The 24,529-nt window shown below is 46.1% G+C and overlaps 1 protein-coding gene across 1 annotated transcript in view; it reads left to right on the top strand.

Moving 5' to 3' along the window:
• LOC119464848 (calcium permeable stress-gated cation channel 1-like) overlaps positions 1-24,158 on the top strand; it is a 36,929-nt gene extending 12,771 nt beyond the window's left edge. The window contains 14 exon segments of the mRNA XM_049656402.1: positions 1,659-1,732; positions 5,028-5,108; positions 6,383-6,509; positions 7,263-7,396; positions 9,121-9,246; positions 10,930-11,074; positions 11,946-12,052; positions 12,206-12,292; positions 12,368-12,424; positions 14,170-14,332; positions 15,122-15,227; positions 19,828-19,995; positions 22,045-22,157; positions 23,601-24,158. Coding sequence (XP_049512359.1) covers positions 1,659-1,732; positions 5,028-5,108; positions 6,383-6,509; positions 7,263-7,396; positions 9,121-9,246; positions 10,930-11,074; positions 11,946-12,052; positions 12,206-12,292; positions 12,368-12,424; positions 14,170-14,332; positions 15,122-15,227; positions 19,828-19,995; positions 22,045-22,157; positions 23,601-23,891 — 1,779 coding nt within the window. The 3' untranslated portion in view covers positions 23,892-24,158.
• The last annotated feature ends 371 nt before the right edge of the window (positions 24,159-24,529 follow it).

The following is a 24,529-nucleotide window of genomic DNA, read 5'->3' on the forward strand; positions in this document are numbered from 1 at the left end:
AAGCCTACTACGTATAGCTGTCCAGTCATTTGCTATCACATTCAATGCTACGCCTTTCGGGCGATGCAGCAACTTTTTTTCTTTTGTATCGTGATAAAAAGATGGAATTTTTGCGCTGACCTATACAGTCACATACGTACTAATCTCAAGTTGTATATCCTGTGTTTTTCTATGTGTGTTTTCTTTAGTGACACAACATTGCATTTTTTTAAATTATTCATCATTGTGGTATGCATGCTATACTCGTAAATTTACGATGTTGTCTGTTGCGCAATATCTGCCTGTTCACCGAAAGCACTTTGCGCTTAAGTAGGACAGCACAGGCACGCTGCCGCTTTCCTGCACAAGCTGTTATTAGTACCATTATATAATTATTATTACTATGCTATTATTATTATTATTATTATTGGCCGGCTACCTTCCCGGGTTTATCTTCCTCGTCGTCCGGCGTCAGTGTATAGTCTCCGTCGCACGCTCCGCGCCCCATTCGCAAGGGCTCTTGGGAGGAGATGTTTGAGAGTGACGTCAAACCTTCTCTCCCACGTTCCCTCTCGTTCACAGCAAACGATGCGTCGAGTTCACCGCGGTCGTGCGCGGACGTGTTTCCTCTTTCTCGTTGAGCTGATGTGTCCGGCATTGTACGCGTGATGGCTTCACTATACATATTGATCGGAAGGTTCACGTGACACTCGTGCTGTATCAAGCTTGGTGCTAGGAAAGCGCCCATCAGTCTGCTTCCGGTGGACTTTTAGCCAGTCTGAACAGCAGAAGTGGAGCACACACAAACCACGAAGCGTTAAAACATTTCATCGCGTGCGCATTTATTTACACGTGCGTATGTTTAAATCTCTGTAACAACGTCCCCGCAAACGACAGTAACCTACAGCACAGTGTGTTTCAAGCAACAAATGAACGTGATTTCCGATAGATAGATAGATAGATAGATAGATAGATAGATAGATGGATGGATGGATAGATAGATAGATAGATAGATAGATAGATAGATAGATAGATAGATAGATAGATAGATAGATAGATAGATAGATAGATAGATAGATAGATAGATAGATAGATAGATAGATAGATAGATAGATAGATAGATAGATAGATAGATAGATAGATAGATAGATAGATAGATAGATAGATAGATAGATAGATAGATAGATAGATAGATAGATAGATAGATAGATAGATAGATAATTTCTAATTTTCACTGCTCATCCTACGGCTTCGAACCTTACCGTCACTTCCGTGAAGTTTCTAAACGGTGGGTAAGTTTACCCGTGGGTCTAAATCATCTCGCGTAAGCGCTAAACTTTAAGCAACGAGTTAGTTTTCCTGGGGTAACAAGCTTGTCCGATGGCTGTGCAAGTGTGAACAATGACACGTTCCCGCACCGCTGCGCTTCTCGCTATCTCGTCTGCGCTGGACTGCGAGTTGCAGTCGTGCGACAGCCGCACAACACGACAATGCTGCGAACTGTATAGGCAAGAGACGAAGAATACACAGGAACAAACGCTGTCTGGAACTAAACAGCGTAAGCTTTCATCATCACTCCTTTAAGCACCGTCTTTGACGTGTTCTGCAGAATCTTGGTATTTCTCGTTTTCAGATAATTCAGCATGACGAACAGAGAACACCTCGTTCCTTTTATGCAGGTCAGCCGGACCCTCATGATCGTCGGCGTTCCGCGCAAGAGCTGCCACGCCGAAGTCTTTCGGCAGCATTTCAGGTAAGCAGTTGCGTCGACTTTTTCGTAGATCACCTCACGCGACAATGCGAAGCGGAATGTCTACGGCACCGCATGAAAACGAACACCACAAGCGCCGGCTATCAACAAATGGTTTATATTCAGAAGAAAACATTTACAGGAAATTGTATAAAATAAATTATAGCATTTAATGTTCCAAAACTGTACAGTGGTTTATGAGGCACGCCCGTATTTAAGGACTCTGGATTATTTCGACCACCTGGGTTCATCTAGCGTGCACCTTAATCGATGTGCACGAGCTTTCTTGTATACTCACTCTGTGGGAATGTGCGCTCCGCTGCCGGGAATCAAACCCACGACCTCGTGCAAGGCAGCACAAGGAGGTTGGCAACACACCAGTGTTGCCAACTTAGCGTTTTTTTCGCTAATGTTAGCGGTTTTTAACGCTGCATGGCGGGAGAATTGGTTCTCTTGCGGGCGGTGGCTTGTTTTGCGGTTTTCATGTAGTGTTGGCAGATTTTAGGCGGTACAAAAACTAAATTTTTTTTACAATAATTCGTGCTTCACGTGTCGCAAACATGCAGCTTATCCTGTGTTTGGAGGTAAGAAAGAATTATCATCTTCATCCACATAGTGTGCTTCACATTTCTTACTCTGTCTTCATGCCTCCTCTCAAGTACAGCTCTAGCAGTTTCGGCAGTTTCCTATCGTGAATCATGTGACATTGCCTCATAAAATTGTAGCGGCGAAATGCATCGAAATATTCAGGAAGGAATATTTACAGCAGGCAGAGCTTTAGAGACTTGTTGATGGAAGTTCCAAGTGACGTCAGTCAGACGAGCCAAGTGGCGCTAATGCATAGCAGAACTTTTTGCAAAGCACGGTGATTTAGCCGTGCAAACGGCTGCGAAGAAATGCATTACGTCTTCTGCACTGTTTTCCTGCGGTAGGCAGATACACTCTTCAAGTACCGCAAAAGTCTCAGATTTCACGCGATGCTGAAAGAAGCCTCACCATGTTCGTGTGATTCACGCTCTCTCTGGAATTGTGACTTGGGGCCATCTGAGTGTTCAACGTTAAATTCTGCTTCAGTTACATGTTGCCCGAGCGCGTTGTTCGCAAGGTTGGCACGATAGAGGTCTGCGGGGTCAGCGATGACACCAACCGTAGACCCAGCCACGCCAGCGAACAAATACACACAGATGACGTGCGATCATACCAAGATGAAAGGCGGGACATTTTTCTGCACTTTTAATCCCTATCCGGTAATTCAACCTGTTTTCCGGCAAGTAATTGTGAGCGAAATTTTTTTTTTCGTTTCTTAATACGTTTCCACGCTTAGTCACACAAAAGACTCATTAATATTTATAATAATAATGAATCCTAACAAATTCACTATTTCTGTGACACGTGTATAAGTAAAGCTTCCCTAACCTTGACTGACAAAGAATTAAATTTTCTGCCCATGTCATGACGGTTTGACTTTTCTGAGTTTTGGGTGCTGCGTTTCCTCTTACTTTTTTTTCGTTGTTTTGGTTTTTTGACTGTAAATAATTCACGTGGTTGGTGACGTCTTTCACTGAAGGTTGTTCGGCCTCGCGAAGGAATTGAAGATCATTGTTGTTGTATTGCCTGTGAGTCCAATGTGCCTTCTTTGGTCCTAGCGTTTTCCTGCGCTCCACCACCTTTACTAGCTCGTATCCCGAGTTTTACAGTCTTTAGGAGTCTTAAGTATCTTTTTTTTCTTGATTTTATTTTATTTAGAGTTGCCAACACTGGTGTACACGATAAAGACGGGAAGCTGCGAGTGATATCCAACGCAACATTACCATAAGCACGCGTGTCACCAGGCGACAAAATAAATAAAATCATGCTAGTCTCCGCGCCCACTGCGGTACTCGGTGCAAACAAAGCTTTCGCGTCCGCTCCGCGGCCTGATGACGTCATCAGTCGCGCCAACCGATCGGTGACGTGTCGCACCGTGATAACCAAGGCTATGATATCGCTTGAGCCAACCAATCGGTACTACCTCTTGTACAGCCTGCCAGGCACCATGTTGTCCGTCTTCGTGTTTTCAGGAATGTCGATGCTCACCCAACTACACTAGCGCGCAAGTTTATATAGCAACGAAAAGAAAGCTTCTGCATACGTTTTCTTTCTTTCTTCTTTTTCCTTCTTTTTCCTTTTTTCTTTTTTTTAGCGACGTACTCCACCAGAGCTTGAAAGCGCTGGCAGTTTCGATTTCTCGGATCAGATACTGAATCGGCGTAGCTTGCTACTTGCGACCATCATGCATTCGTCAGAACGCGGAAGAAGGGAACGAAAAAAAAATGAAATTTTATTCAAATACCAAGTGTTTGTCTTCTGTCTTCCCTTAACATTAACGGTAACGGTGTCAACGTTATTTGTTACCCAGCCCAAATTAACGTGAATGATACTGTGACTATATTCAAGAGCGTTGTCACACATGCGCGGTTTGCTTAGGCAGCTTTTACTTCACTGTTACAGAAAGTTACCCGTGATTATAGCCCAACTTAGGGAACGCTTTGCGTGTCTTAAGTCAAGCGATTCTCTCATGTGACGATTCGGTCAAACATCTTTTTCGACAAAAGTTGACAGTCACTTCAGCATACGCCTAAGAGGGTGAAGACGAAAGCCTTAATTGCCAGCTCTAGAGACAGACAAACAGACAATGAACTTTATTAGACATTCATTCAATTACTGGACATTCTCGTTCGAATGCATTGTTGCTTCTTATTACTTGTTTTTTCCGACGAAAGGTCACGGGTTCGAGAGCCTTAATTAACGCTACCTTATTTAACTGTGGTTTAATTAACCTTGCCCTAATTAACACCAAAGGTCGAGGGTGCGACTCCCACCGAAGGTTGTGGGTTCGAGTGACGTAATTAACTCTATATTAATCAACACGATGACGATGGTGACCGACGCACCATCAAAATTGTTGCGTGAGCGTTTGCATATAGGTAAGACACGATGCCGGGTCGGTGTAGTAAGTGAATTACTACACCGAGTCGTCATCGTGTACGATTTCGCTTCGACGACACGATTTTCGCTCAGGGAAGTTGAAGGTCGCCTGAACGATGAGACATATAAGGCTTTCGCCTTAATAAAGTTATCTCTCTCTTCCTTACCTCAAGACCGCGCAAGAGCCTGTGCTTTATTTTCGTTTTCTATTCCGTGACACGTTAAACGTGCGCACAAACCCCTTCCTCTAGCGTGTAACAGGCTGATAAACCAGGCTTTAGTAACCTAATCACTTTTGTTTTTTACAACTACTTTTGGTATGGACAATCAGGGAGGCCTACCCGGAATGCATCATCCAGGACATAAAGTTCGCCTACGACATCCGGGAACTGGTGGTGCTGGACAGCAACAGGTGTGTTTCACAGTTTTTGAGCTCTGTCCCCTTCTGTCACGAATTATGATCGACTGCCGATAACTGTATGAACTTTACATAATTTTGTGCCAAGGTGCTGCACACTCCATTATTAGCAAGTTAAGGTGGTAAATGACTCTTTCTGCATTTTATGATGAGTCGCCATAGTTGCAGAGTGATTAAGTATCTACTTATTGTGCACTCAGTAATGATACCTTTCCTCATATAAAATAATTGAATCACTAGCGCAAACTGCTTGCACAAGTTAATTATTGGTTGTAAGCATTACTAAAAAAATATTTCGCAATTGCTACAGAAACGTCCTACGTCACACCTACCGTCAGATAGTGTAGTGCCTTCTCCAAAGCGATTTTCTGTAGCGATAGATTTCCCTCAGAAGTAAAATGAAGGTGCTTGAAGGTAAACAGAACGTTAAATTAACCCTAAGCTTAATTTTTTGTGATCTATTCCTTGCCACAGCTGCATAGAAATGGCAAAAAAAAATAAGTCGCCTCCACAAATGTGTGCACCGTGACTCAAGGACCTGCAACCGTCTTACTTTTTCATTCTTCCAATAAACTTCTCAGTGGGTTATAAGCGCCTGTGTGTTGTGTCTTCTTGTTCTGTGTCCGCTGTTAGCGCTACTTGTCCTTGAAATAGTATACACCAGCTAGCTCACCTAGTCCCGGTATTTGTGGAACAGTTGAAATAGTGTATCTTCGGCTAGTGTGAACAAGTTCACGCGTATAGTGTGTACTTTACTCGCGGCAACAAAAGAGAGGCTTCCGGTGATAACGCGCATGCATGTCTCTGCGGAAAGTTGCCAACTTATTGATTTATCCGTATGTTTTTTTTTTAACCACCAGTTATGTTCAATTCATGTTGACGTTTATTCAAAAGTCATGTTTATGGTCATTCAACGTGTCCGTTCAAACTTCTTGCTGCCGTCAATTTGCTCATTACACACTTACTACTAATGTTTACTATAAGATTCCCTATCACAACCCTTATATGTGTTACGGGGATCTGGCTTTATATGGTTGCATGTAACACTCTGTTGACGATATGTGACGAAGCGTTATCTCGTCTCCTCCTACTTCTTTGTGTTATGTCTTTGTGTTATGTCCTTGTGTGCTTCCCCCCTCCGTATTCAGTAGGACCGCATACCAACTTGCTCACCTGTCGACTTTAGTTAACAAACCTTTTTTGATTCGACTGACTGGGCCGATATGCCCGTGGTCACACCGCTAATTGTCCCCACCTAATTATCGCAGGGAAGTGTCGACGCAGGCCCGCATGTGGTGCGAGAACCAAATCAACGCCACCGGAAAGAGGCCCAAGATGCGTCCCTACCAGTTCAGCCGGCTGTGGGTCTTCGGAGACGCATGCGGCTGCAAGATGGTGGGCTTACGAGGTTATCTCGAATGTAGAAGCGTCGTCACGGCGCGCGCAAGACTCCTGTAGCTCTCTCGTTGTGACCGATGTCAGGCCGAGCTTCGCTGTGGCGTTGTACTACATCGTTATGTACTATCGACCAAAAAAGTTAACGGACCACGGGATCTCGTAAAACGCTAAATATCCGAGCAGCCTTTAAAAGTAGCCAGTAAAACGTACATCACAATGTTGTTCGCATGTACCAGTAGAAGCTGGAAATGGGAATACCAGGCTGGGGTGTTTTGAGGCTGCGGATATATTCAGCTTTTTGTCAGACCCCTTCGTCCGTAACCTTTTTTTGGTCGATATCACTTGTCTATATAACATCGTGCAGTTCACGGAATGGGAAGAAGCGCGGTTCGTGCTTACGCGTTCGAGTGGTCCTTGTTGGTCTGCTAGTTTAGGGAAGACCTGTTTGTGCGTCCCTGTAGAGGTGAAACTAGAAGGACGGCGCTAAACGCGGCACTGACAACCTGAAACGCAAATGCGTTTTAGAAACTTGGTTGTTGAACAAACCATCACTATATGTCGCTGTACCAACGCATCTGAGCTGGCGGCCACGTCCACTGTCTACTGGAATTCCGTGAACTACGATTCCGTAAAATATTATATATGTGTGAGGGTTTTACGGTATTGGTGCATGTGTGCGGCGCCCCAGGTTTCAGCGATAGCAGTAATCATTCGTGGTTCCCCTCTTTGAACTCTGTCTTTCGCCGCCAGGTGGACGCCCTGGACTACTACTCCCGCGAGGAGAGCGAATACCTGCGCGAAGTGGAGAAGGAGCGAGCCAACGCGCTCGAGCGGCCCGTCGGTTTCGTGTTCGTCACCTTCGAGACCGAGGAGATGGCAATGATGTAAGCGCGTGTAACGCGTGCGAGCCGCGCGAGTTAATACTGAGCTTGTGCACGCGAACAACTTTCCGTGGCAATGAAGGGAAAGATGATGCAGCGGGCAGGTTGGAAGTACGTGGCCCATTGTAAGCAGCTGGGCGAACGGACGCGGACGGCTATGTAGAGAACACAGGACGAGCGCTATCTATCAACTGAAAACTTGTTCAGAAGAACGTGCTAAAGTAGGACCATCTGGTTGCTAAATGAGAAACTTGATCGAGGTCACACGATGAACAACGTGACCGTGAGCCATCAAAAAAAAAAGGATGTTTCTCTTTATAACAATACCGACGGCTGGTTCGTGCATGCGCCGTCACGTCTTTCAATGGGAAAAGCTTCAGAAATTTCACGCGTGTGCTGTTTGCGATGCCTCATGTTCAACGATGATGATATTGTTGTTCATTATCGGATCCACAAAGAATTTTGTTTTGTATCCAGGCTGTCGTATTTTATCATGTTTTTCTAAGTGAACTTTCACTTGCTAGACACTGAGGGTCGAAAGTGACGTTGGCCTATTGCGGATCAAAGGATGCCTTGAAAGGTTCCACAACATTTTAGGGCCTAATTTACAAGAGTCAACATACAGATGGGTTCCAAAGAAAATGACGGGTGGCGTCAGTGGAAATCATCTTGCCGTGTACTTAGATTTAGGTACACGTTAAAGAACCCCAGGTGGTCCATATGATTCTTGAGTCCCCTATTACGGTGTGCCTTATAATCAGATCGTGGTTCTGGCATGTAAAACCCCATATTAATTAACCTTGCCGAGGCCTATCTCCTTAGTGTCATGCGTCCTCTACTCCTTCCTAGACATTTTCCTGATTCCCCTATTTAGCCTGGAGAGTTGATAACGTTGATAACTCCCTTGCGCCACTAAACAGCACATCATCATCATCATCATCATCTTATTTACTACCACACTTATATTAATGTAAAACATAAAATGAATCACTCAGCGTTAAATATGAATTTTACTTCATCACTTTACTCTTAGTTCTTTTTCTTTTTCATATGCGAAACTCGCAAGCAGCGAGCAACAATGATTCAGTATGCGCTCCCAGAAACCGACACAGAAAGCGCTGTTAGCTCAGTGAAACTCCACTGGGTTACTTGGCGCACCAACACATCAGCAGAAGCTCCGCCGCTTTGGAATCCTCTTCATTCCTAGACACATTCATCCACGAGTATAGTTGATGGGGGCTGACGTTGAAAATACAGCGTGGATAACGGACGAAGATGAACGGAACACGATGACAAGACCAACAGGTGCTGACTTGTGAATCGCGGACTCGCGAGGAGTTTATTAAAATGTATAATATACTTCGGCACAAGAACCTCCCCCACTTGCCGATTCGAAGGCACGTGAAAAGCAGATATACTCCCTCTAGCCAACCACTGCATTGATGAATGTCTCGTAATCCACAGTAACACCGTACGACGGTTGGTGCATGTTAGGGCCAATTTCTAGTTCAGCGGTACATGCCAAACTATATTTAATTTCATTATACATACCTGTTTGTTATTAAAGGTGGCTCGATGGACTGTGCCGAATTATTCGCTATTTGAGTGATTGGTTCATTTTAACTGTGTTGTTCTTGCGATGTCCTTTCGCGGGAAAATATTAGAGGTTCAACTTCATGGGAAATTGTTTCGAGATTAGCTACAGCGAGTTGTGTAACCCCGCCCAGGGTTTGCAAGGACTACCGGTCGCAGTGCCAGTGCTACGCCACCACGCCTTCGTCTAGCGTGAGCAAAGAACTCAAGTCCAACTCCTGGAAGGTCGTCTTTGCTCCGCCTCCCAGCGACATCTTCTGGTAAGGGCTCGTACTCGGTGACTATAGACCTCCACCTAAAAAGGGACCCAGCGGCATTGTTCAATACGCATGGCGGAGAAGACTACAGAAGACGCAATGCTGAACACAGCTATATTTCGAAGTTCTCGAAACGCGTCCCTTCTAGGTACATCTAAACTAGACGGAGGGGTAACGGGATGATCAAGGACGAAGTGATCAATAATTGGCACACGATCAATAAGCTTCGATCTAGAGTCAACGTTAAGAAAAGAATATGTGTCTTCGTATGGGGGGAAGTCAACTGTCCCTTGTCGAAAGCCTGGCTTCACGCCTCCCTTGTTGATACGCTGTTAATCACTCCTTATGTATCTCTTTTGGCGTCTGTTTTGTACCCCCCCTGTCATTAAACGTACAGTTTCTAGTGCAGTCGGTGAAGAGGCTGAATATGGGTACCACGGAAAAGGCATAAATTAGCAGTCGTGTATGAAAACGTTAAGAACCCAAGCACGTGCCAACACTCCGCTTCCTGATGCGCGGCGGGGCATGTGGTCGCTGGTTTGATACCGAGCGTGGTGACCGCATTCTGTTTAGAGGGTAATGCAACAAACGCTTGTATATGGTGCATTAATTGCTTGCACGTTAATGAACCCCAGGTGGTCAATGTTAATCCTATATCCGCCACTATGGCGTGTCTCATAATCAAATGGTGGTTTTGGTACGTATAAAACCACATCATTAACTTCATAATATTTTGTAACAAGTACACGTTGGTTCTGTATAGTGGAAATTGAAGGTATAATGAAAGGTCACTCGCTAGTACATAACACATGTTCCTTTTTAGAGTGCGTACAATCTTAGCATTATTCTTATTCATACTGCTTTCAAGGAGGAGGACCTAGTTGATGCCTAGGATGATGCAGTGGGACATCTATAATATTAAATCTATAATCATCTATAATATTCAGTTATTCAATGCACCATCAGATGTTAGCCAACCATTTCTCGTGTATATTCTTTCGAGCCTCTCGGGAAATTCCGATGTGTCCTTGCGTAAGCCGTTCTTACGTCAATCCTTAGTCCGGAAAAACAGAAATACTGCATAAAAGCCATGACGCTATTTCGTGCAAGGGTCAACATTTTCTTGTCCTATTCAAGTTTTCATAAAAGAAGCACATCTCTGATCTTTATTTAGTACATATTTTTCACAACAGCGAAAACACAGATTTTGATACGAGTTTCAATGATGCCAGCAGTTGGAAAAGCGCCTACGTCTAGCAAAAGCAGAGGGTGAATGGTGGGGCGAAAAGGTAGGCTGGCAGTATGGTGCGAAAAAGTAGTCTAAAGGTCCCTACGCTTAGTGGCATGTCCCTAAAGTTGGCAACCCTAGTACTAACTGGGCCAGCAAGCGACTCTTATGATCGACTTACACACTTACAGCCAGCATTCCGTATTCCTTTCGCATTTGTTTCTCATCTGTATTGTATCTTCTGATTTCAATTTTATCTATCTGTACTAGTTAATGTGGTGATCGTGTCGGTATCCTATATGATCTTATATCTACTCTTTTGTAGTTCTGTTTGATGTATCATACTATATGCATTCCTTTGCGGGTTCTGCCTTACGGCATGGCAAGGCAGGTTTCGAACTGCACCTCCAAGCATCGACACACTTCTTGTGTCAGTGTCTATGCCCGGCTATTTGCAGGGAGAACCTGTCCATCGGCAAGTGGGCCTGGTACATCCGCTCCTTCTTCATCAACTTCGTACTGTTCCTCATCCTCTTCTTCCTGACGACACCGTTCATCATCGTGTCCAACCTGGAGCACATATTCCCCTCGGCCGAGCATCTGGCAAGTATATCTCCATCTGTCAGAGCATATACGTCCCTTTCCAACACTGTCCAAGCCTACGAAACAGGGGCCGAATTACAAAGGTTTTCGTTCGTAAGTGCTTTCTGCCACTGGCAGGGTGCCTTCGCTAATATGTCCAGCATAAGGTTTGACTTATATTTGTTCTTACGAACAATTTTAGCTTGGGAGTTTTCTGTCAATGAGGGTGTAGACACTTGGTGTTAAACAACTTAAAAGCTTGTGACGACGGCATGAGTCGAGTGACAGTACGAAAAAGATAGGCGTGGCTTTAGGAGAAGGAGATCGAAAGATGCGAATGTGGATTTTATGTCGGACGCTCACAGATGGTCTTCTGGTGTTGATTAGAAGCGAAGTCGATTTGGACCGGTCACATAACGTGTTGAGAATATAACCGGCTATCCACTGCAGTAACAGGGTGAGTTTCCAGGTAAGGCAAGATAAGGCAAGATAACTCCGAGGGCGGCAGTGGACTAGATGGGGCTCCGATATTACAAAATTGCGAGGCGAAGAATAGGGTCGTTTGAGGCAGGGCGGAGGTTTTTGGGAATGCTACTGTTACTACTGCTACTGCAACCACTAGTGCCACTACTACTATTAGTGCTGCCACTGACTCTATTAAAGGTGCCAGTGTAGTCATTCAATTACTACTACTACCGCTAATAAAACTACTGTTACCTCTGCTACACGTACACCATGCGGTCTTTTTTCACACTAGCAGGGCCTACCCGGTGTTTTCCTGCGCCTATGAATCCACCAATTCTTAATCCCTCTCCCCAACTTTGTCTATCCAGGGTGTTATGAAAACAATCGGAACAATAATAAGCTCCAAATGTCTTCATTTGTTTTTCAGAACCCTTTCTTGTCAAAGTTCCTGCCGACCATGATGTTGTGGCTTGTTGCAGCAGCGATGCCAGCCATGGTCACAATGTCTGACGTCTTTATTGCCCACTGGACCAGGCAAGTACCAGATAACTCTTTGGGCGTGTGCTTGAGCGTCCTTACAAAACGCAAAGTGTGTTTTATCACTAGCGTTTGAACATATTTGCACACTGTTTCCATACAGAGAGACTCACAGACAGACAGACAATGATGCGCACTGTGTTTTCGCAGGTCATCAAGGAACCACTGGGTCATGAGGAAAATTTTCATATTTCTCTTGTTTATGGTGCTGATTCTGCCTTCTCTCGGTCTCCCCAGGTAAACTATGAAACTGAAGGCGCGCAAATAGTTGTTGTGTGTGCCACTATGTCTATAATCATTTCCTTTTCGCAGTGCTGAAGTACTCGTTTCCTGGGTTCTGAAGCCGACCAATGAAACACACCTGTGGAAGTAAGTGCGCTGCCATAAACGGCAGTCTCGGTGTACAGAGGGGTCCACTGTTAAAGGGAACACCGGAGCGCGTGGCGTCTGCTCGGCGCCACCGCCGGTCGGCGGCCGCAACGAGTGTCGCGCAGGCGCAGTGAGCACTGTGGGCGGTGCTCTTTCGTCATCTGCCGTGCTTCGGATCGTCGCGAAGCAAGCAGCTCGCGTAATTCGTGTTTGAACGCAGTCACTTTCCTTCCAGCTGGAAGGAAAGTGACTGGCTTGATGTATAATCAGATAAATGCCCTTAACATAAGCAGCAATGACCGTGCCGTTTTTTGTTCGCCTTCTCGTTTCATAAAGATTTTTCCGCCTCAAAAATGTTTACTGTACGTGCACGTCGACTCCCATGATTCGACGATAACTCGTGTGATAGCTCTTTATAAATTAATATGCTTGTTAAAGGCGCTGTGGATTCTTTGTGCAGCCTACGTACGCCCTGCAGCAACTCGAATATGCAGTAGTACAAATGAGATGGGCACTACATACGGAGAAGTATTCTCTAATATAGCTGTGCCAAAAAGAGACATCCGTAAAAAATGATCATGTTTGTCTTGTAAGCTGAAACGACTAAAATACCTGCTTGTTAATATTTTGCCTCGTCTAATTTTCCTTCAGCTTTGCAATGGCTGGCTATCAGTGTGCGGCGATGCACTCACCGGCCAACTTTAAAAAGGCGTGATCGGCTTGCTTCTCTACTATCCGAAGCGCGGCAGCAGACGTTAGCAGACGACAAAAGAGCACCGCCCACAGCGCTCACTGCGCCTGCGCGAAACTTGTTGCAGTCACCGGCCGGTGGTGGCGCCGAGCAGACGCCACGCGCTTAATAGTCATGGCTAGGTGGCGTATGCCACCGCACGATTTAAAGGGTTCAGCCTCATCCATCCATCCATCCATCCATCCATCCATCCATCCGGTGTTCCCTTTAACAGTGGACCGCTCTGTACAACGCTTGTCAAAAGTATATGGGCCACGACGGGCTACAGTGCCTGAGTTGATGTTATTTTTTTCGCTCATGTAAATGTTCTTGTGGGTTGCATAAGTATCCACTTCAAATATAAGTTTTGAATCACACCTCCTGATAATTTGAATATATTGATAATTGATTGAATTTGATAATTTGAATATATAAACTCTTCGCAAGCATCTACTTTACGCTATCCTGGCATCCTTCTAATCAGTATATCCTAGCTATCCCAAAGCTGTTTATAGTCTACACGGCTTGTACGGAAACACAGTAAATCTAAAGCTCCGACATTTTCAGAACGCTTGTTGGGGGTGAGGGAGGGAGGGGGGCGAATGTACATTTTTGAAGAATAGACAACAGGACAGAATGAACGCCGATCCTTAGCTGATTTTACTGCTCCTACATGTACACCCGGAAATACTCGTGGCACCTGACAATGTCTCGCATCATGGTGCATGCGTGGCAAACCTTGTCACGGACACGTGTGGCACAACCGTTGACATAGATGCATAGAATAGATAGACATTCTCTTGGTCAGTGTGGTAGAAGGAGTACTAATTCATCTATAAGACTCGTTTGTAATGGAAAGCTTCGTGCATTAATTTGCATTTCTCCCCAGTTGTCGAAGCAACCCACAGTTCAGACTCGCAACTTTTTACTTGAAGCATTGGTAATGTGTCGTCTAATTCCCGTCTCGCTCGGATCTCTACCTAATCTGAATTTGTGTTGTTAATGCACTCGACAGGTGCCTGTACCTACCAGACAGCGGCGCTTTCTTCATCAACTACGTGGTGACGTCGTCCTTCGTGGGCACCACCATGGAGCTCATCCGATTCCCACAGCTTTGCCTCTTTATCCTGTACACCTTCATGTCACGCTCCAAGGCCGAAACATTCGCAGTGCAGCGGGTGAGAACCACACTCTCATTAATGTTATCGCATTAAGCAGTGCACTGACCGGCCTTCGTTGTTGGTGTCGACGCAATGTAAAGTGGAGGCATGTCCAATGAAATGTGTCAGGGGGGGGGGGGGGGGGGGGAGTGGATTTGATATCACTCACAATATATGTTCTCGGAGATTTGGGTTGTAAGACGCCGATTTCGGAGGCAGTGTAACATTATCGGCGTCGGTGGTGCGGTCCTGTTACCACGCAGTGGCCGGTATGGGCTGAATAACCCACTCTAATCAATGGGGTGGCTGCAGAGATCCTGATAATGTTATATCATTACAGTCGCTCAGGTGCAACACAAGGAAATTATTATTTCTTCAAGCGCTATTCGTAATCTACGCTGTTAGTACGTAAGACTCGCATATCGTCAACGATGAATGGATGACCATTCAAAATATTAGGGTAAGCTTTAATTGAAGGTTAAATGGAACAACAAGTGGTCAGATAAAAACGTCATGGGTAAAGGAGGTGACCAAACAATGTCAATGATGTTTTCGTGATATATACGGGTCACTTACATGAACAGTTCATCACAAGTTCCGCTTACACATATTTGAGCAGCCAAGGACCGCGAAACTGGCGATACAACGGAACTTAATAACCGTGACTTTAAGAGACAGGAAGACGGCGTTATGGATTCGAAGAACAAACGCAAGTAGCTGATATTTCAGTTGAGATTGACGAAGGAGCGAAGTTAAGCAGGTCATTCGATGCGTAGAGTAGATAACCTGTTCGCGTTCCGCATGCAGGCATCCCTGTTCGAGTTCCACTTCGGCGTCCACTACGCGTGGTACCTGCTGATATTCGCGATTACCATGATCTACAGCCTCTCGTGCCCACTCATCGTGCCTTTCGGTAAGTTCACGGAAAGTCAGCTCTGTTCCATGGGGGGCAAACGCGCGCAACGCCCTTAGATAGCCCAGCGCCAGGCTCCATCAGAAGTTTCGTTTGTACACTCGAAGTTTTAAAGCACCGTCCAAGGGGAAGCGTACTTCCATAATAATTTTTCTTTTCGAAGCGGTTCTGTAACAGCAGAGATAGAAGTAAAATATTTCGAGGTGATTTCCAAAGAAGGTAGCCACCCTCGCCGCAGCAGCCACTCTCCCATTGGCTGTTACTCAAGAGACGCTTCTCAACTATCGAACCAGAAGGAACACGTGACGTTTACGTCACGACGATTGCCTCCATTTCTTTCTCCCTTGCTGCGCAGCGCATTTCCGGTGGCGCGTCAGTGCCCCCTGCTTTTCACGGAAATGCCAGAGTTCATATTGCTGCGTCGGCTGTAACTGGGGAGGGGGGTGACTGCCTGTGACATCACCGTTGCTGACTGGGAGAGTGGCTCCTCCAAGGAGGGTGCGCGGGATTTCTTTTCAATGTTCAGTTGTCTTCGCAGTGCACTTCAGTGTAATACTACGTGTAATACTTCACTGTATCTACGCACCTAGCTTGTCAGTTTGTAGTGCCCAAGCCTGGCGACGGGCCCTTTAATAGCTGGAGGTACTTCTGTGCAAAAATGTTTAGTGCAGTTTGTGAAAGATTTTGATGCATAGTACGTTTACCAGCCGCCTTTATATTGGCACGTTATAGTGACGTTGAAAAGCACAGCAGCGAAAACTGTGAATCACGAAACTAACTCTTTATTGGACGAACCTGTGCCAAGAAAACAGGCTACACTCAAAGCACAACGATAGCGGCGAGCGCGGTCGGCGATCGTCAAAAATTTGATCAGCGCGGGTCAAGCGCATCGGATTTTATACATGACTCGTCGAAGGTTCCAGCGTAATGGCTGGTGCCCGCGTGCCTTCCACAAAGTGCGTTACACAATTCGTGTCGCCCAAACAATCTGACTACGCAAAGTGCAGAGAGAACCTACACAGCAGATAGAATCAACGATAACATTCGAATAAGTTCCAATCGTGGAGCCGCGTGTTGCGCTGAGCGATAACGTTAAATTGTCAGCGTGTGAAATGCAGTCCCCGAGAAAAGGATAAATAAGTACACGTTTCAATATCATGTTGTAAGCAGTTACTAAAAAATATAAATTTTCCCAGATTGACGCAATCTAGCCAACGTTTGACAGCCCTCTCGCATATCATGTATTTGTTGTTCTTTAGCTCTCAATTTCTAAGTACCCTCCAGTGTTGCCAACTCAGTGTGCCGTATTATCCCTAGATTGATACCTAAAGAATCCCTAGATTGTGAAAAAAATCGCTAAAAGTGTTATACAGTGACGACGTTATGCTTCACGGGGCCGCGGAGCTTTGTGCACGGTTCTGTTTACATCTTTATACGTCTTCTTGAATGATAAAGTAAATTGGTTTCTTTTTCCTCGGCTCACCTTGCTGGTCGCCGCCCGCTTAACAAGTTGTCATTTACTTTGATAATGCGGCTACTGTACACAGAGCTCTTGCAACTATGAACGTATGAGGTGCTGTGAAAGTAGAAATATTGTAAACTGCCAAGAATGCGTTCTCGAGCACGCAAAAGATAAAACTAGCCAAGCTTTAGAAGTCTCGCTTTTACACGCGCTGCGCAGCTGCGCGTGTAATTCGCGATAATTCTGCGCCATCTTTCGCGAGGAGGATCAAACAAGGGTTTCCAAAGCGAAGCTTAGGCGACAGCGTTGAACGCCCTTTTTAGTCACAAAAAAAAACGCTATTTACATAGCCGCCGGAAGACATGACCCATGTGGCCGTCAAGAGAACAGCGGCACTCCGTAGAATAAAGAACGGACACCCGCTCCACCCTCTCCTACTTCGACGAAAGAAGTCGCGACTGACTACAGCGCCGCTCGTTCTAGCGACCGCTACGCGCCGCTTCACCTCCACTAGTAGAGTTAGAGAGTTGACAAGCAGCTCGGTTCAAGTAACCTTGCTAAAGTCTGCGTGGGGGCTTATGAATATGCATCGTGGCGTAAATGGCGAGATAACTGCATCTTCAAAAGTTCCTAGATAGGTCGAGAAAGACGCTAAATTCCTAACAAATCCGAGAACCCCTAGATCTAGGGATAAATCCCTAGAGTTGGCATCACTGATACCCTCACTAAAATCGCGGTGATTTTCGCCTTCAAGCAACGTGCTACGCCGGTGATTTCGACGCTCAGATGCCCACGGCACGGCACCTATGCAGGCGGGCGTTTCACTGCCGGAAAGCTGAAGTTGAAGAAATTTGCCCATGTCACAAGAAATTTGATATACCGGGCAAAGTTTTCCATTAAACAGCACCGACGCAGGCGGCCGTTTCGCTGTCGGAAAGTTAAACGCGGAAGCAACTTCCTCGCGAAAAAAAAAGTTTGTACCACGGACAACCTTCTTCGTGTTCAGCCTCAGGCAATCAAGCGTACGCTTGCGTAAATATCATCGCCGTCACCACTAGAGCGTCGTGTTTTATGTCTCACCTTTGAACATCTAGAAGTGTAAAACGTTTGACCCCACTGTCACATTACTAAAAAATAGAACTACCTCGCACACGCAGGACTTAAATGGCATTACAAGTGACAGCTTTGTTTCGTCCCGTTTTCAAGCGAAGCTTGTATTGGCTCACAAGTTTCGGTGGCGTTGTACAGTCATGCATACCCGCATTGCATATGCGGGTAAGAGCCAGGGATATGCAGGTATAAGCCAGGAACAAGTAGGAAAGTAGGAAAGAAAGAAAGAAAGAAAGAAAGAAAGAAAGAAAGAAAGAAAGAAAGAAAGAAAGAAAGAAAGAAAGAAAGAAAGAAAGAAAGAGCTGGTGCGGGGAAAGCGGCGCCGGTGCCGGATGACGTGACGCGCGCCACCAATCAGGGTCGTTTGGTGTGTGTCGTGGGGAGGGAAAGGGAAGGAAAGAGCGTTGGCGCGCGCACCAAGGTAGATATACCTGGTAGCGAAGCTTCCATAGAAGCCCATACGTTCAAAACATGGCGGTTCTTCGGCGGTTCATGGGGCTTAGCGCCATCTGTGTGAGGAGGGAACACTTCCGGCGGAAAAAAAATAATGTGACGTCATATCCGTTATAAACAGAAGTAACGCCATTTTGTTCTCAAAGGCGCGAAGTTTGTTTTCGGTGGCCTGCCACAACAGCTGCATATTCAAATGCCCCGCCATACAACTTGATGGGCGTTGCGAGCTTTCAGTGCCGAAAGCGATGCAGGAAAAGGTCAGCCGTACGGGTGTCGAAATCGCATGCCTGCACAGAATATACTTTCTTTGGAGGCCGATGAACACTTTGGACGTAGAATGCTCGTCCTTTTGTCGGACGCCGAGTCCACAGGCCAGCGCTGTCGCCCGAAAACAACTAAATTAAACAATTATTTGGCGGGCGCAACTTACTGCTTTTGACTGAATAGGTTAAGAAACAATGAGACTACCCGCATCACCAAATTCAGACAAACGGCAAGCAAAACAACACAACATGTGAGGGGGGCGTATTGTAACAGGTTAACTTTACGAGCGCGCCTTTCCGCACACTTCAAGAGGTGCATTGCATTGCAAGTGATAGCGGCAACGCCCGCCGCTATCGGTGGGCGCTCTTACGGTGGGCGCTGAAAAAAGGTATTTATTGATAATGATCAAGTAAAATGGAATGGTCTCTTCTTTTCTCGTATATAAAATTGATTAGGAACTTTATTTTCGTTGAATGAATCTAACTGTCTCTCTCTTTATTTATAAAACGCTTTTGTCTTTCCCAATGTTTGTTCCCTCCAAACATAGTCGCGCTTCAATCGCTGCTCCGATAACCACCCTTGCTGATGTCGGTGACAATTCGTTCTGAACCACTTTTCGTCCGAAGCTTCGCGACCTATGTGAATCGACCTTGCGCGCTCCGCCGGGCTTTCCTCGCCTCAGATCTGTTTCGGCGTCCGGATGGGAAGGCCGCGCGTGGTGCCTTCCGCCGAGGAGCAGGCTGTGTTTGAGCAACGGCGCCGCGAAATCGCTCGGGAAAGGGCTTCTCGTCGACGTTCCGATTCTAGCGTGAGGGCGTCCGAAGCCCATGCGAAACGTCAGCGAATAGCCGCGGACCCCGAGTTGCGGGAGCGCGATGTTGAGGCCAAAAGTACGCGTCGTCTTACCCTCCAGGAACCCGACAACAGTGGTGCACGCCTCGTCAAAGCTAGCGCCAACTTCCCCGGTGCGACGGCCAGGTTTCAACGCGAGCTTCTTAACCGGAACTTCGGAGCCAGCTGCAGTGCGTGTGACCTGTTGTGGTTTGTGCACAACGTGGCACTCGTCAGTGCATTTCGTTCCGAGAAACACCGAAGAAACACACGACAAGCTTCGCTTACCCCCATTTCCTCGACACGGGAGCGTCTAAAAGCTTTTTATACTGTGTACGCTGCATTTTCCGCTGGATCCCTCCCAATTTCAGTTTTCTATAGTTGTACAATGCATGCTGGTATGACCTCCTCTGACATGCTAACGAATGTGTTGCTAAGGGGTTGAGAACCGCGTTGTCCTTATGCCATTGGCTCGTGCAGGCCTAGTCTACCTCTGCTTCAAGCACAGCGTGGACCGCTACAACATCTATTTCGTGTACACTCCGTCGAAGACGAACAAGTACATCCACGCAACAGCCATCGATTTCGTCATAGGCTCCCTGATTCTACTCCAGTTTACGCTCGCCATATTCTTCTACCTCAGGACCGGTGAGTTCTTGCTTCTTACGAAGGGGGTCATGTGCTCAATTGCATAGTTGCAATTGCAAGGGACAACCGCGTTAAACGTATTTCCGGCGTGTCGTCTTCCGGAGCCGCCGTGCACATTTTAGATTGTGCGGTGATGGCGCTTTGATCGTGGCATGAGTCTGTTCTTTCTAGCACTCGAATAAAGCGTAGTACATGGTTACCCATATTGGGCGATGGACGTGCCAATGATCACGGAGGCCATGCGTTGCACCCCTTTCATGCGCACTACCGCTACAAGAACGCGTTTACAGCGCGAAGCCAGCTATACATTGGTTGCCGTAGAATAACAGAAAGCAATCTCAGATGCCGTGCTATTGCCTACTGAAGGTGCTGGAAGAACGCCACCGTCGCCATGTTTGGGACAGCACCTAAAGAGTACTAAACAAATTTGATGTTTTCCGTATAGCTGCTGCTATAGGTGAACGATAATTTGCCGAGGTGTTCAAGAGGCTCTTTTTTCTTAAGTACGATAGCATTACACAGAACCCGGCCATTGTCGTAAGTACTGACAGCAGAATAAAACAGGTCGATCCCGGAGCCGTTGTGATCAAAGGCGTGATTGAGCAGATCGTGATAATACTATCGCGTTGAAGCCACTGAGGTCAAGCATGAGGATCTCCGAGTTCACTTGCTTCTTTTTTTTTTTTTTTTGATGCCACATGTACAAGTTACAAAACTTGTGTAATCCATCATTTAATCGCGGAGGCATTTACCGCCTTCAAACAGTAGCTAAAATCCACTTTGTCACGCGCGTTCGTGTTCACAAGGCGAACACGAGATCAAAAGCTAAGAACGGAGCAAAGTCTTTGCTGCACGAGTCAATATGTTCGCTTTGGGCCAACATGAATCTACAGTATAATGCTCTACCTAAAGGCGTCGGCAGTATATGTGGTCAAATATTTCTATAACCATGTATATAAACATCAATCAATCAAATTTTAGTGAACTTCAAACTGTTGCAATATATGCACAGTAATAAAATCGCATGTTGTGTTTATGGTAATCTTAGTGACAGAGCAGAGAAGAGGCCTAAAAGGGCTTGATAGGGTCGGGGCCCTATTAACTGGCAGACGTGTGCACGATGACTGCTCAAAACTAAATGCCATTCTAACAACACGCATAGGCATTTGAGGAATCGCAACAATGCAACATCTACAATGCGTATCCGATAATATGAAAAAAGTATTATCTATAGGGGGGGGAGGGATGTAGTACCCTGTGGCCAAGTCGTCATTCGCTCTTTAAAAAAATGATTGTTCTGTAGTATACATTCACTCAGTTTTGGAGGCACGCATAGTATATATGTATATGTACGTGCTTTCGACTTTAGTATACGAGTTACTTAGAAAAAAGATCCCCTTAAATGTCCCGAATATATTTACCATCACTAGGCTTCGGTAGCTCGACTATTATAGTAACACATAAAAAATACAACCTAACGCCAACGCCAAACAGGCACATTGTCATAGCACTTTCTATTATTTTTTAAGCATTACCTTTGCGTCTCTTGAAGTCAGATGTGTCAAAGTTCAACGTGAGACATTGACACTATTCGTGAATCGACAGATTGAACAACGCTATCTGTCGAAGATGATTTTTTTTTTAATTCTGTTCGAACTCAAAGGAAAAGGCTCATGGTGTAGCGCCGTCTGCAAAGTAACACGTCTTAAATGCTTCACTTAGTCTGTTCTAAACATTGCTTCCGTTACTGATACATTTACTCCTGCAGTAGATTAGTTTTAAATTAGTTTTGCCTGAGTTATACGTGATTCCTTCGATCGTCATTTTTACTCCTACTTTAAGTGAACAAAGTTAGTGACACAAAACCTGCACAAAAGTAGCTTCATGACTACGCCCGGCTGAAAGGCACTCATTGGGAGCAAGCCCTAACTGCAAAATTAAAAAAAGCACGGCAATGGATGCGGCAAGCTTCGTCATGTCCATTATTCACAATATTAGTCGTTTCTCAGCTGTCAAAGATACCTTGGATTTATTTGTGTTTCTTTACAGGAAACAGCAATGTGACGGTGGCGACCTGCATTATAGCCCTAATGTCCTTCCTTATGTTCCTCGGTCAAGCCATGATGAAATGCTTTCGTGATTTCGGACCGATAAAATATGCGGTAAGTGTTCAAGCAAATGTGGCGTCATGGAAACATTATCTCATCAAGCGATCATTCCTTTGGCGACTGATATATGCCAGGGAAATATTTCCGTGGCATATATTTACGAGTTTTCCCATAGTGTATGCAGTTTTTTTTTTTTCGTTTCCCGGTAAGCATTACGGTTAGATAAACTGCAGTTTCCGGGAAGCGTGAGTAGTAGTCAGAGATCTTTGAATACTATCGCGTTCCACTCTTAAAGGCGAAGCTTAAGCGTCCTCCAAGTTTTTTGATTGAGTTGACCATCCTGGAAACATCACTTAGGCTTTTAGAGAAGGCGTAACTTAGCTCGGGGATTTATTTTGACAACACTGGGTTCTTCAACGTGCACCCCAATCTAACTACACGAGCGTTTTGCATTCCGTCCCTATGAGAATGCGGGGGACCATTCCCAGCCAGTGCGGCTGGGAATCGGGCCCGCGCCCTGGTGCTTAGCAGCAGAACGCTATAGCCATTGAATCACCGTGAAGGGTCTTGCTGTACATGCATGTAAGCCAAAGTGCACCAGCTCACCTACATCTGGGCTGACTTTCTATTGTCTTTTGCAACTATAACTGGCCTGAAATGAACGCCTAGTGCTAAATAATTTCCTTATATCCACACGTCTTCGCACTGTACGTATTTTATTGCGATAGCAATTATATATGTGTAGACACTCCAGGCGAATTTGTGCTGTCGCCGTTGCCATGAGGTTCCACATAAAGTCCAAGGGCGATAATATCATTGCCGCGCGCCGTCTACCATCGCGCGCAACGCTCCGGGGGGGGGGGGGGGGGGGGGGGGGGAGGATGCGTTCTAATCTGGGTAGCCCGGACGGCCGCGCACGCCCGGTCTGGCCGCTATATCTTGAAAGCCATCTGCGTCGGGGACACAGTCCGCCGTGCGCCGTGTTTTTTTCACGGCTTAGTTCGCGTTGATGCGAGACGCAGCACGAAGGCCAATTCGCTCGCTGCTGCGGCCGCGCTTCCTCACTCCAGCGTTTTGACAGCTAGTTTCCGCGGCATCGAGTGAGGTGTGATTAATGTTTGCTCGTGCTCGCGTAACACCATGCTTGTTCATTTAGTTAGTTTGCCTATGTTTGCAAGTTGATACGGCCGATAAAACTACTATCCTTACTTCGTATAGCTGTTCACTAATTTGCTATCGCAATCGATGCTTCGTCCTTTAGGGCGAAACTGTGACTATTTTTTTACTTCGAACGCAAACCACCTCGCATCTGGTATTGGCAAAAATTACTCCAATTTGTGCACCTTAGTGAATGTAGCAGTGCAAGTTTTCTTGGAGCTGAAGGTGTTAGGGGGGGCTGTGCCGCGTCCCGTTGGTTTCTGCTACTCTGAGCGAGTCACCGCACCGTGTGAGCAACGTACGCGCCACCTGGTGAAATCGCCTGTCGCTGCCGTGCAGGCGGCCAAACGCAAGACGTACGGTACCAGGCCCAGCCCGCGCAAGCTGTCCACAGTCACCGTGGCCCCGAAGCCGGCGATAAAGAAGAAAGCCCAGCGCCACGTTTCTGTGGGCCCCTCCTCTTTCGATGGCTACGGCGGGGCGCTCGCGTGCGGTTCTCCAGTGCCGGAGGCCATTCCGATGCTGGCTGTCGACACCCGGGCCGAACCGGTTGACGTCGTGGGCCCGCCATCGCCGACTGGCTCGAATGCGGTGGATAACCACTCCACGATACGCCACGTTTGCGAGTGAACTTAACGTAGAAAAAAAGAAATTTGCGAAAAAAACTGTTTTGATATGGCCGTTTGTGAACTTTGCTTCTGCACCTTTGTGTGCATTACGTGGTGCGAATCGTTTGTGCTTACTGATTGTAAGTGGGAAGAATTTGTGAGGCGATCGACATTGTTTCCACGTTCACCTGTAGTTGCTCGAAGGTGTTGTGAACTCACTGAGTATTTCAGCAAACCACTCAGACCGAATAGAACCCGAACAGAAATTCCAAGAGCCCATTGGGCTTTGGAAACGGAATCTGATCAGACCAGTTGGTGTTTGCTGGCGCTCTTCTTTTTTTTCGACATGAAAATTACGTGCACAGGAGAATCTGTGTGTGAGTTCGTGTTTATGCATGTGCTGTGCATTCGTTTCCGCGCTGAACTTCAGCCTGGACTTGGCGGCCCTTCGTGAACCGTCACACGTTGTGTGCCCTATAATGTGCACTAGTTCTACGTTTGTGCGCTTTGTGTAGCGTCATAGTTTTGTATTTTATAATCGCTGTGCGTGTAGGTATACGTTTTTATCTGTGTGTACGTTAAAATGACCAGTTATCAACCAACACGCTTCGTTTTCTCCTATACACCATATTACGGAAGCGTTTAGGTGCCGCGATATTG

This window comes from Dermacentor silvarum, chromosome 9, assembly GCF_013339745.2.
Source record: "Dermacentor silvarum isolate Dsil-2018 chromosome 9, BIME_Dsil_1.4, whole genome shotgun sequence".
In the NCBI taxonomy this organism is placed as follows: domain Eukaryota; kingdom Metazoa; phylum Arthropoda; class Arachnida; order Ixodida; family Ixodidae; genus Dermacentor; species Dermacentor silvarum.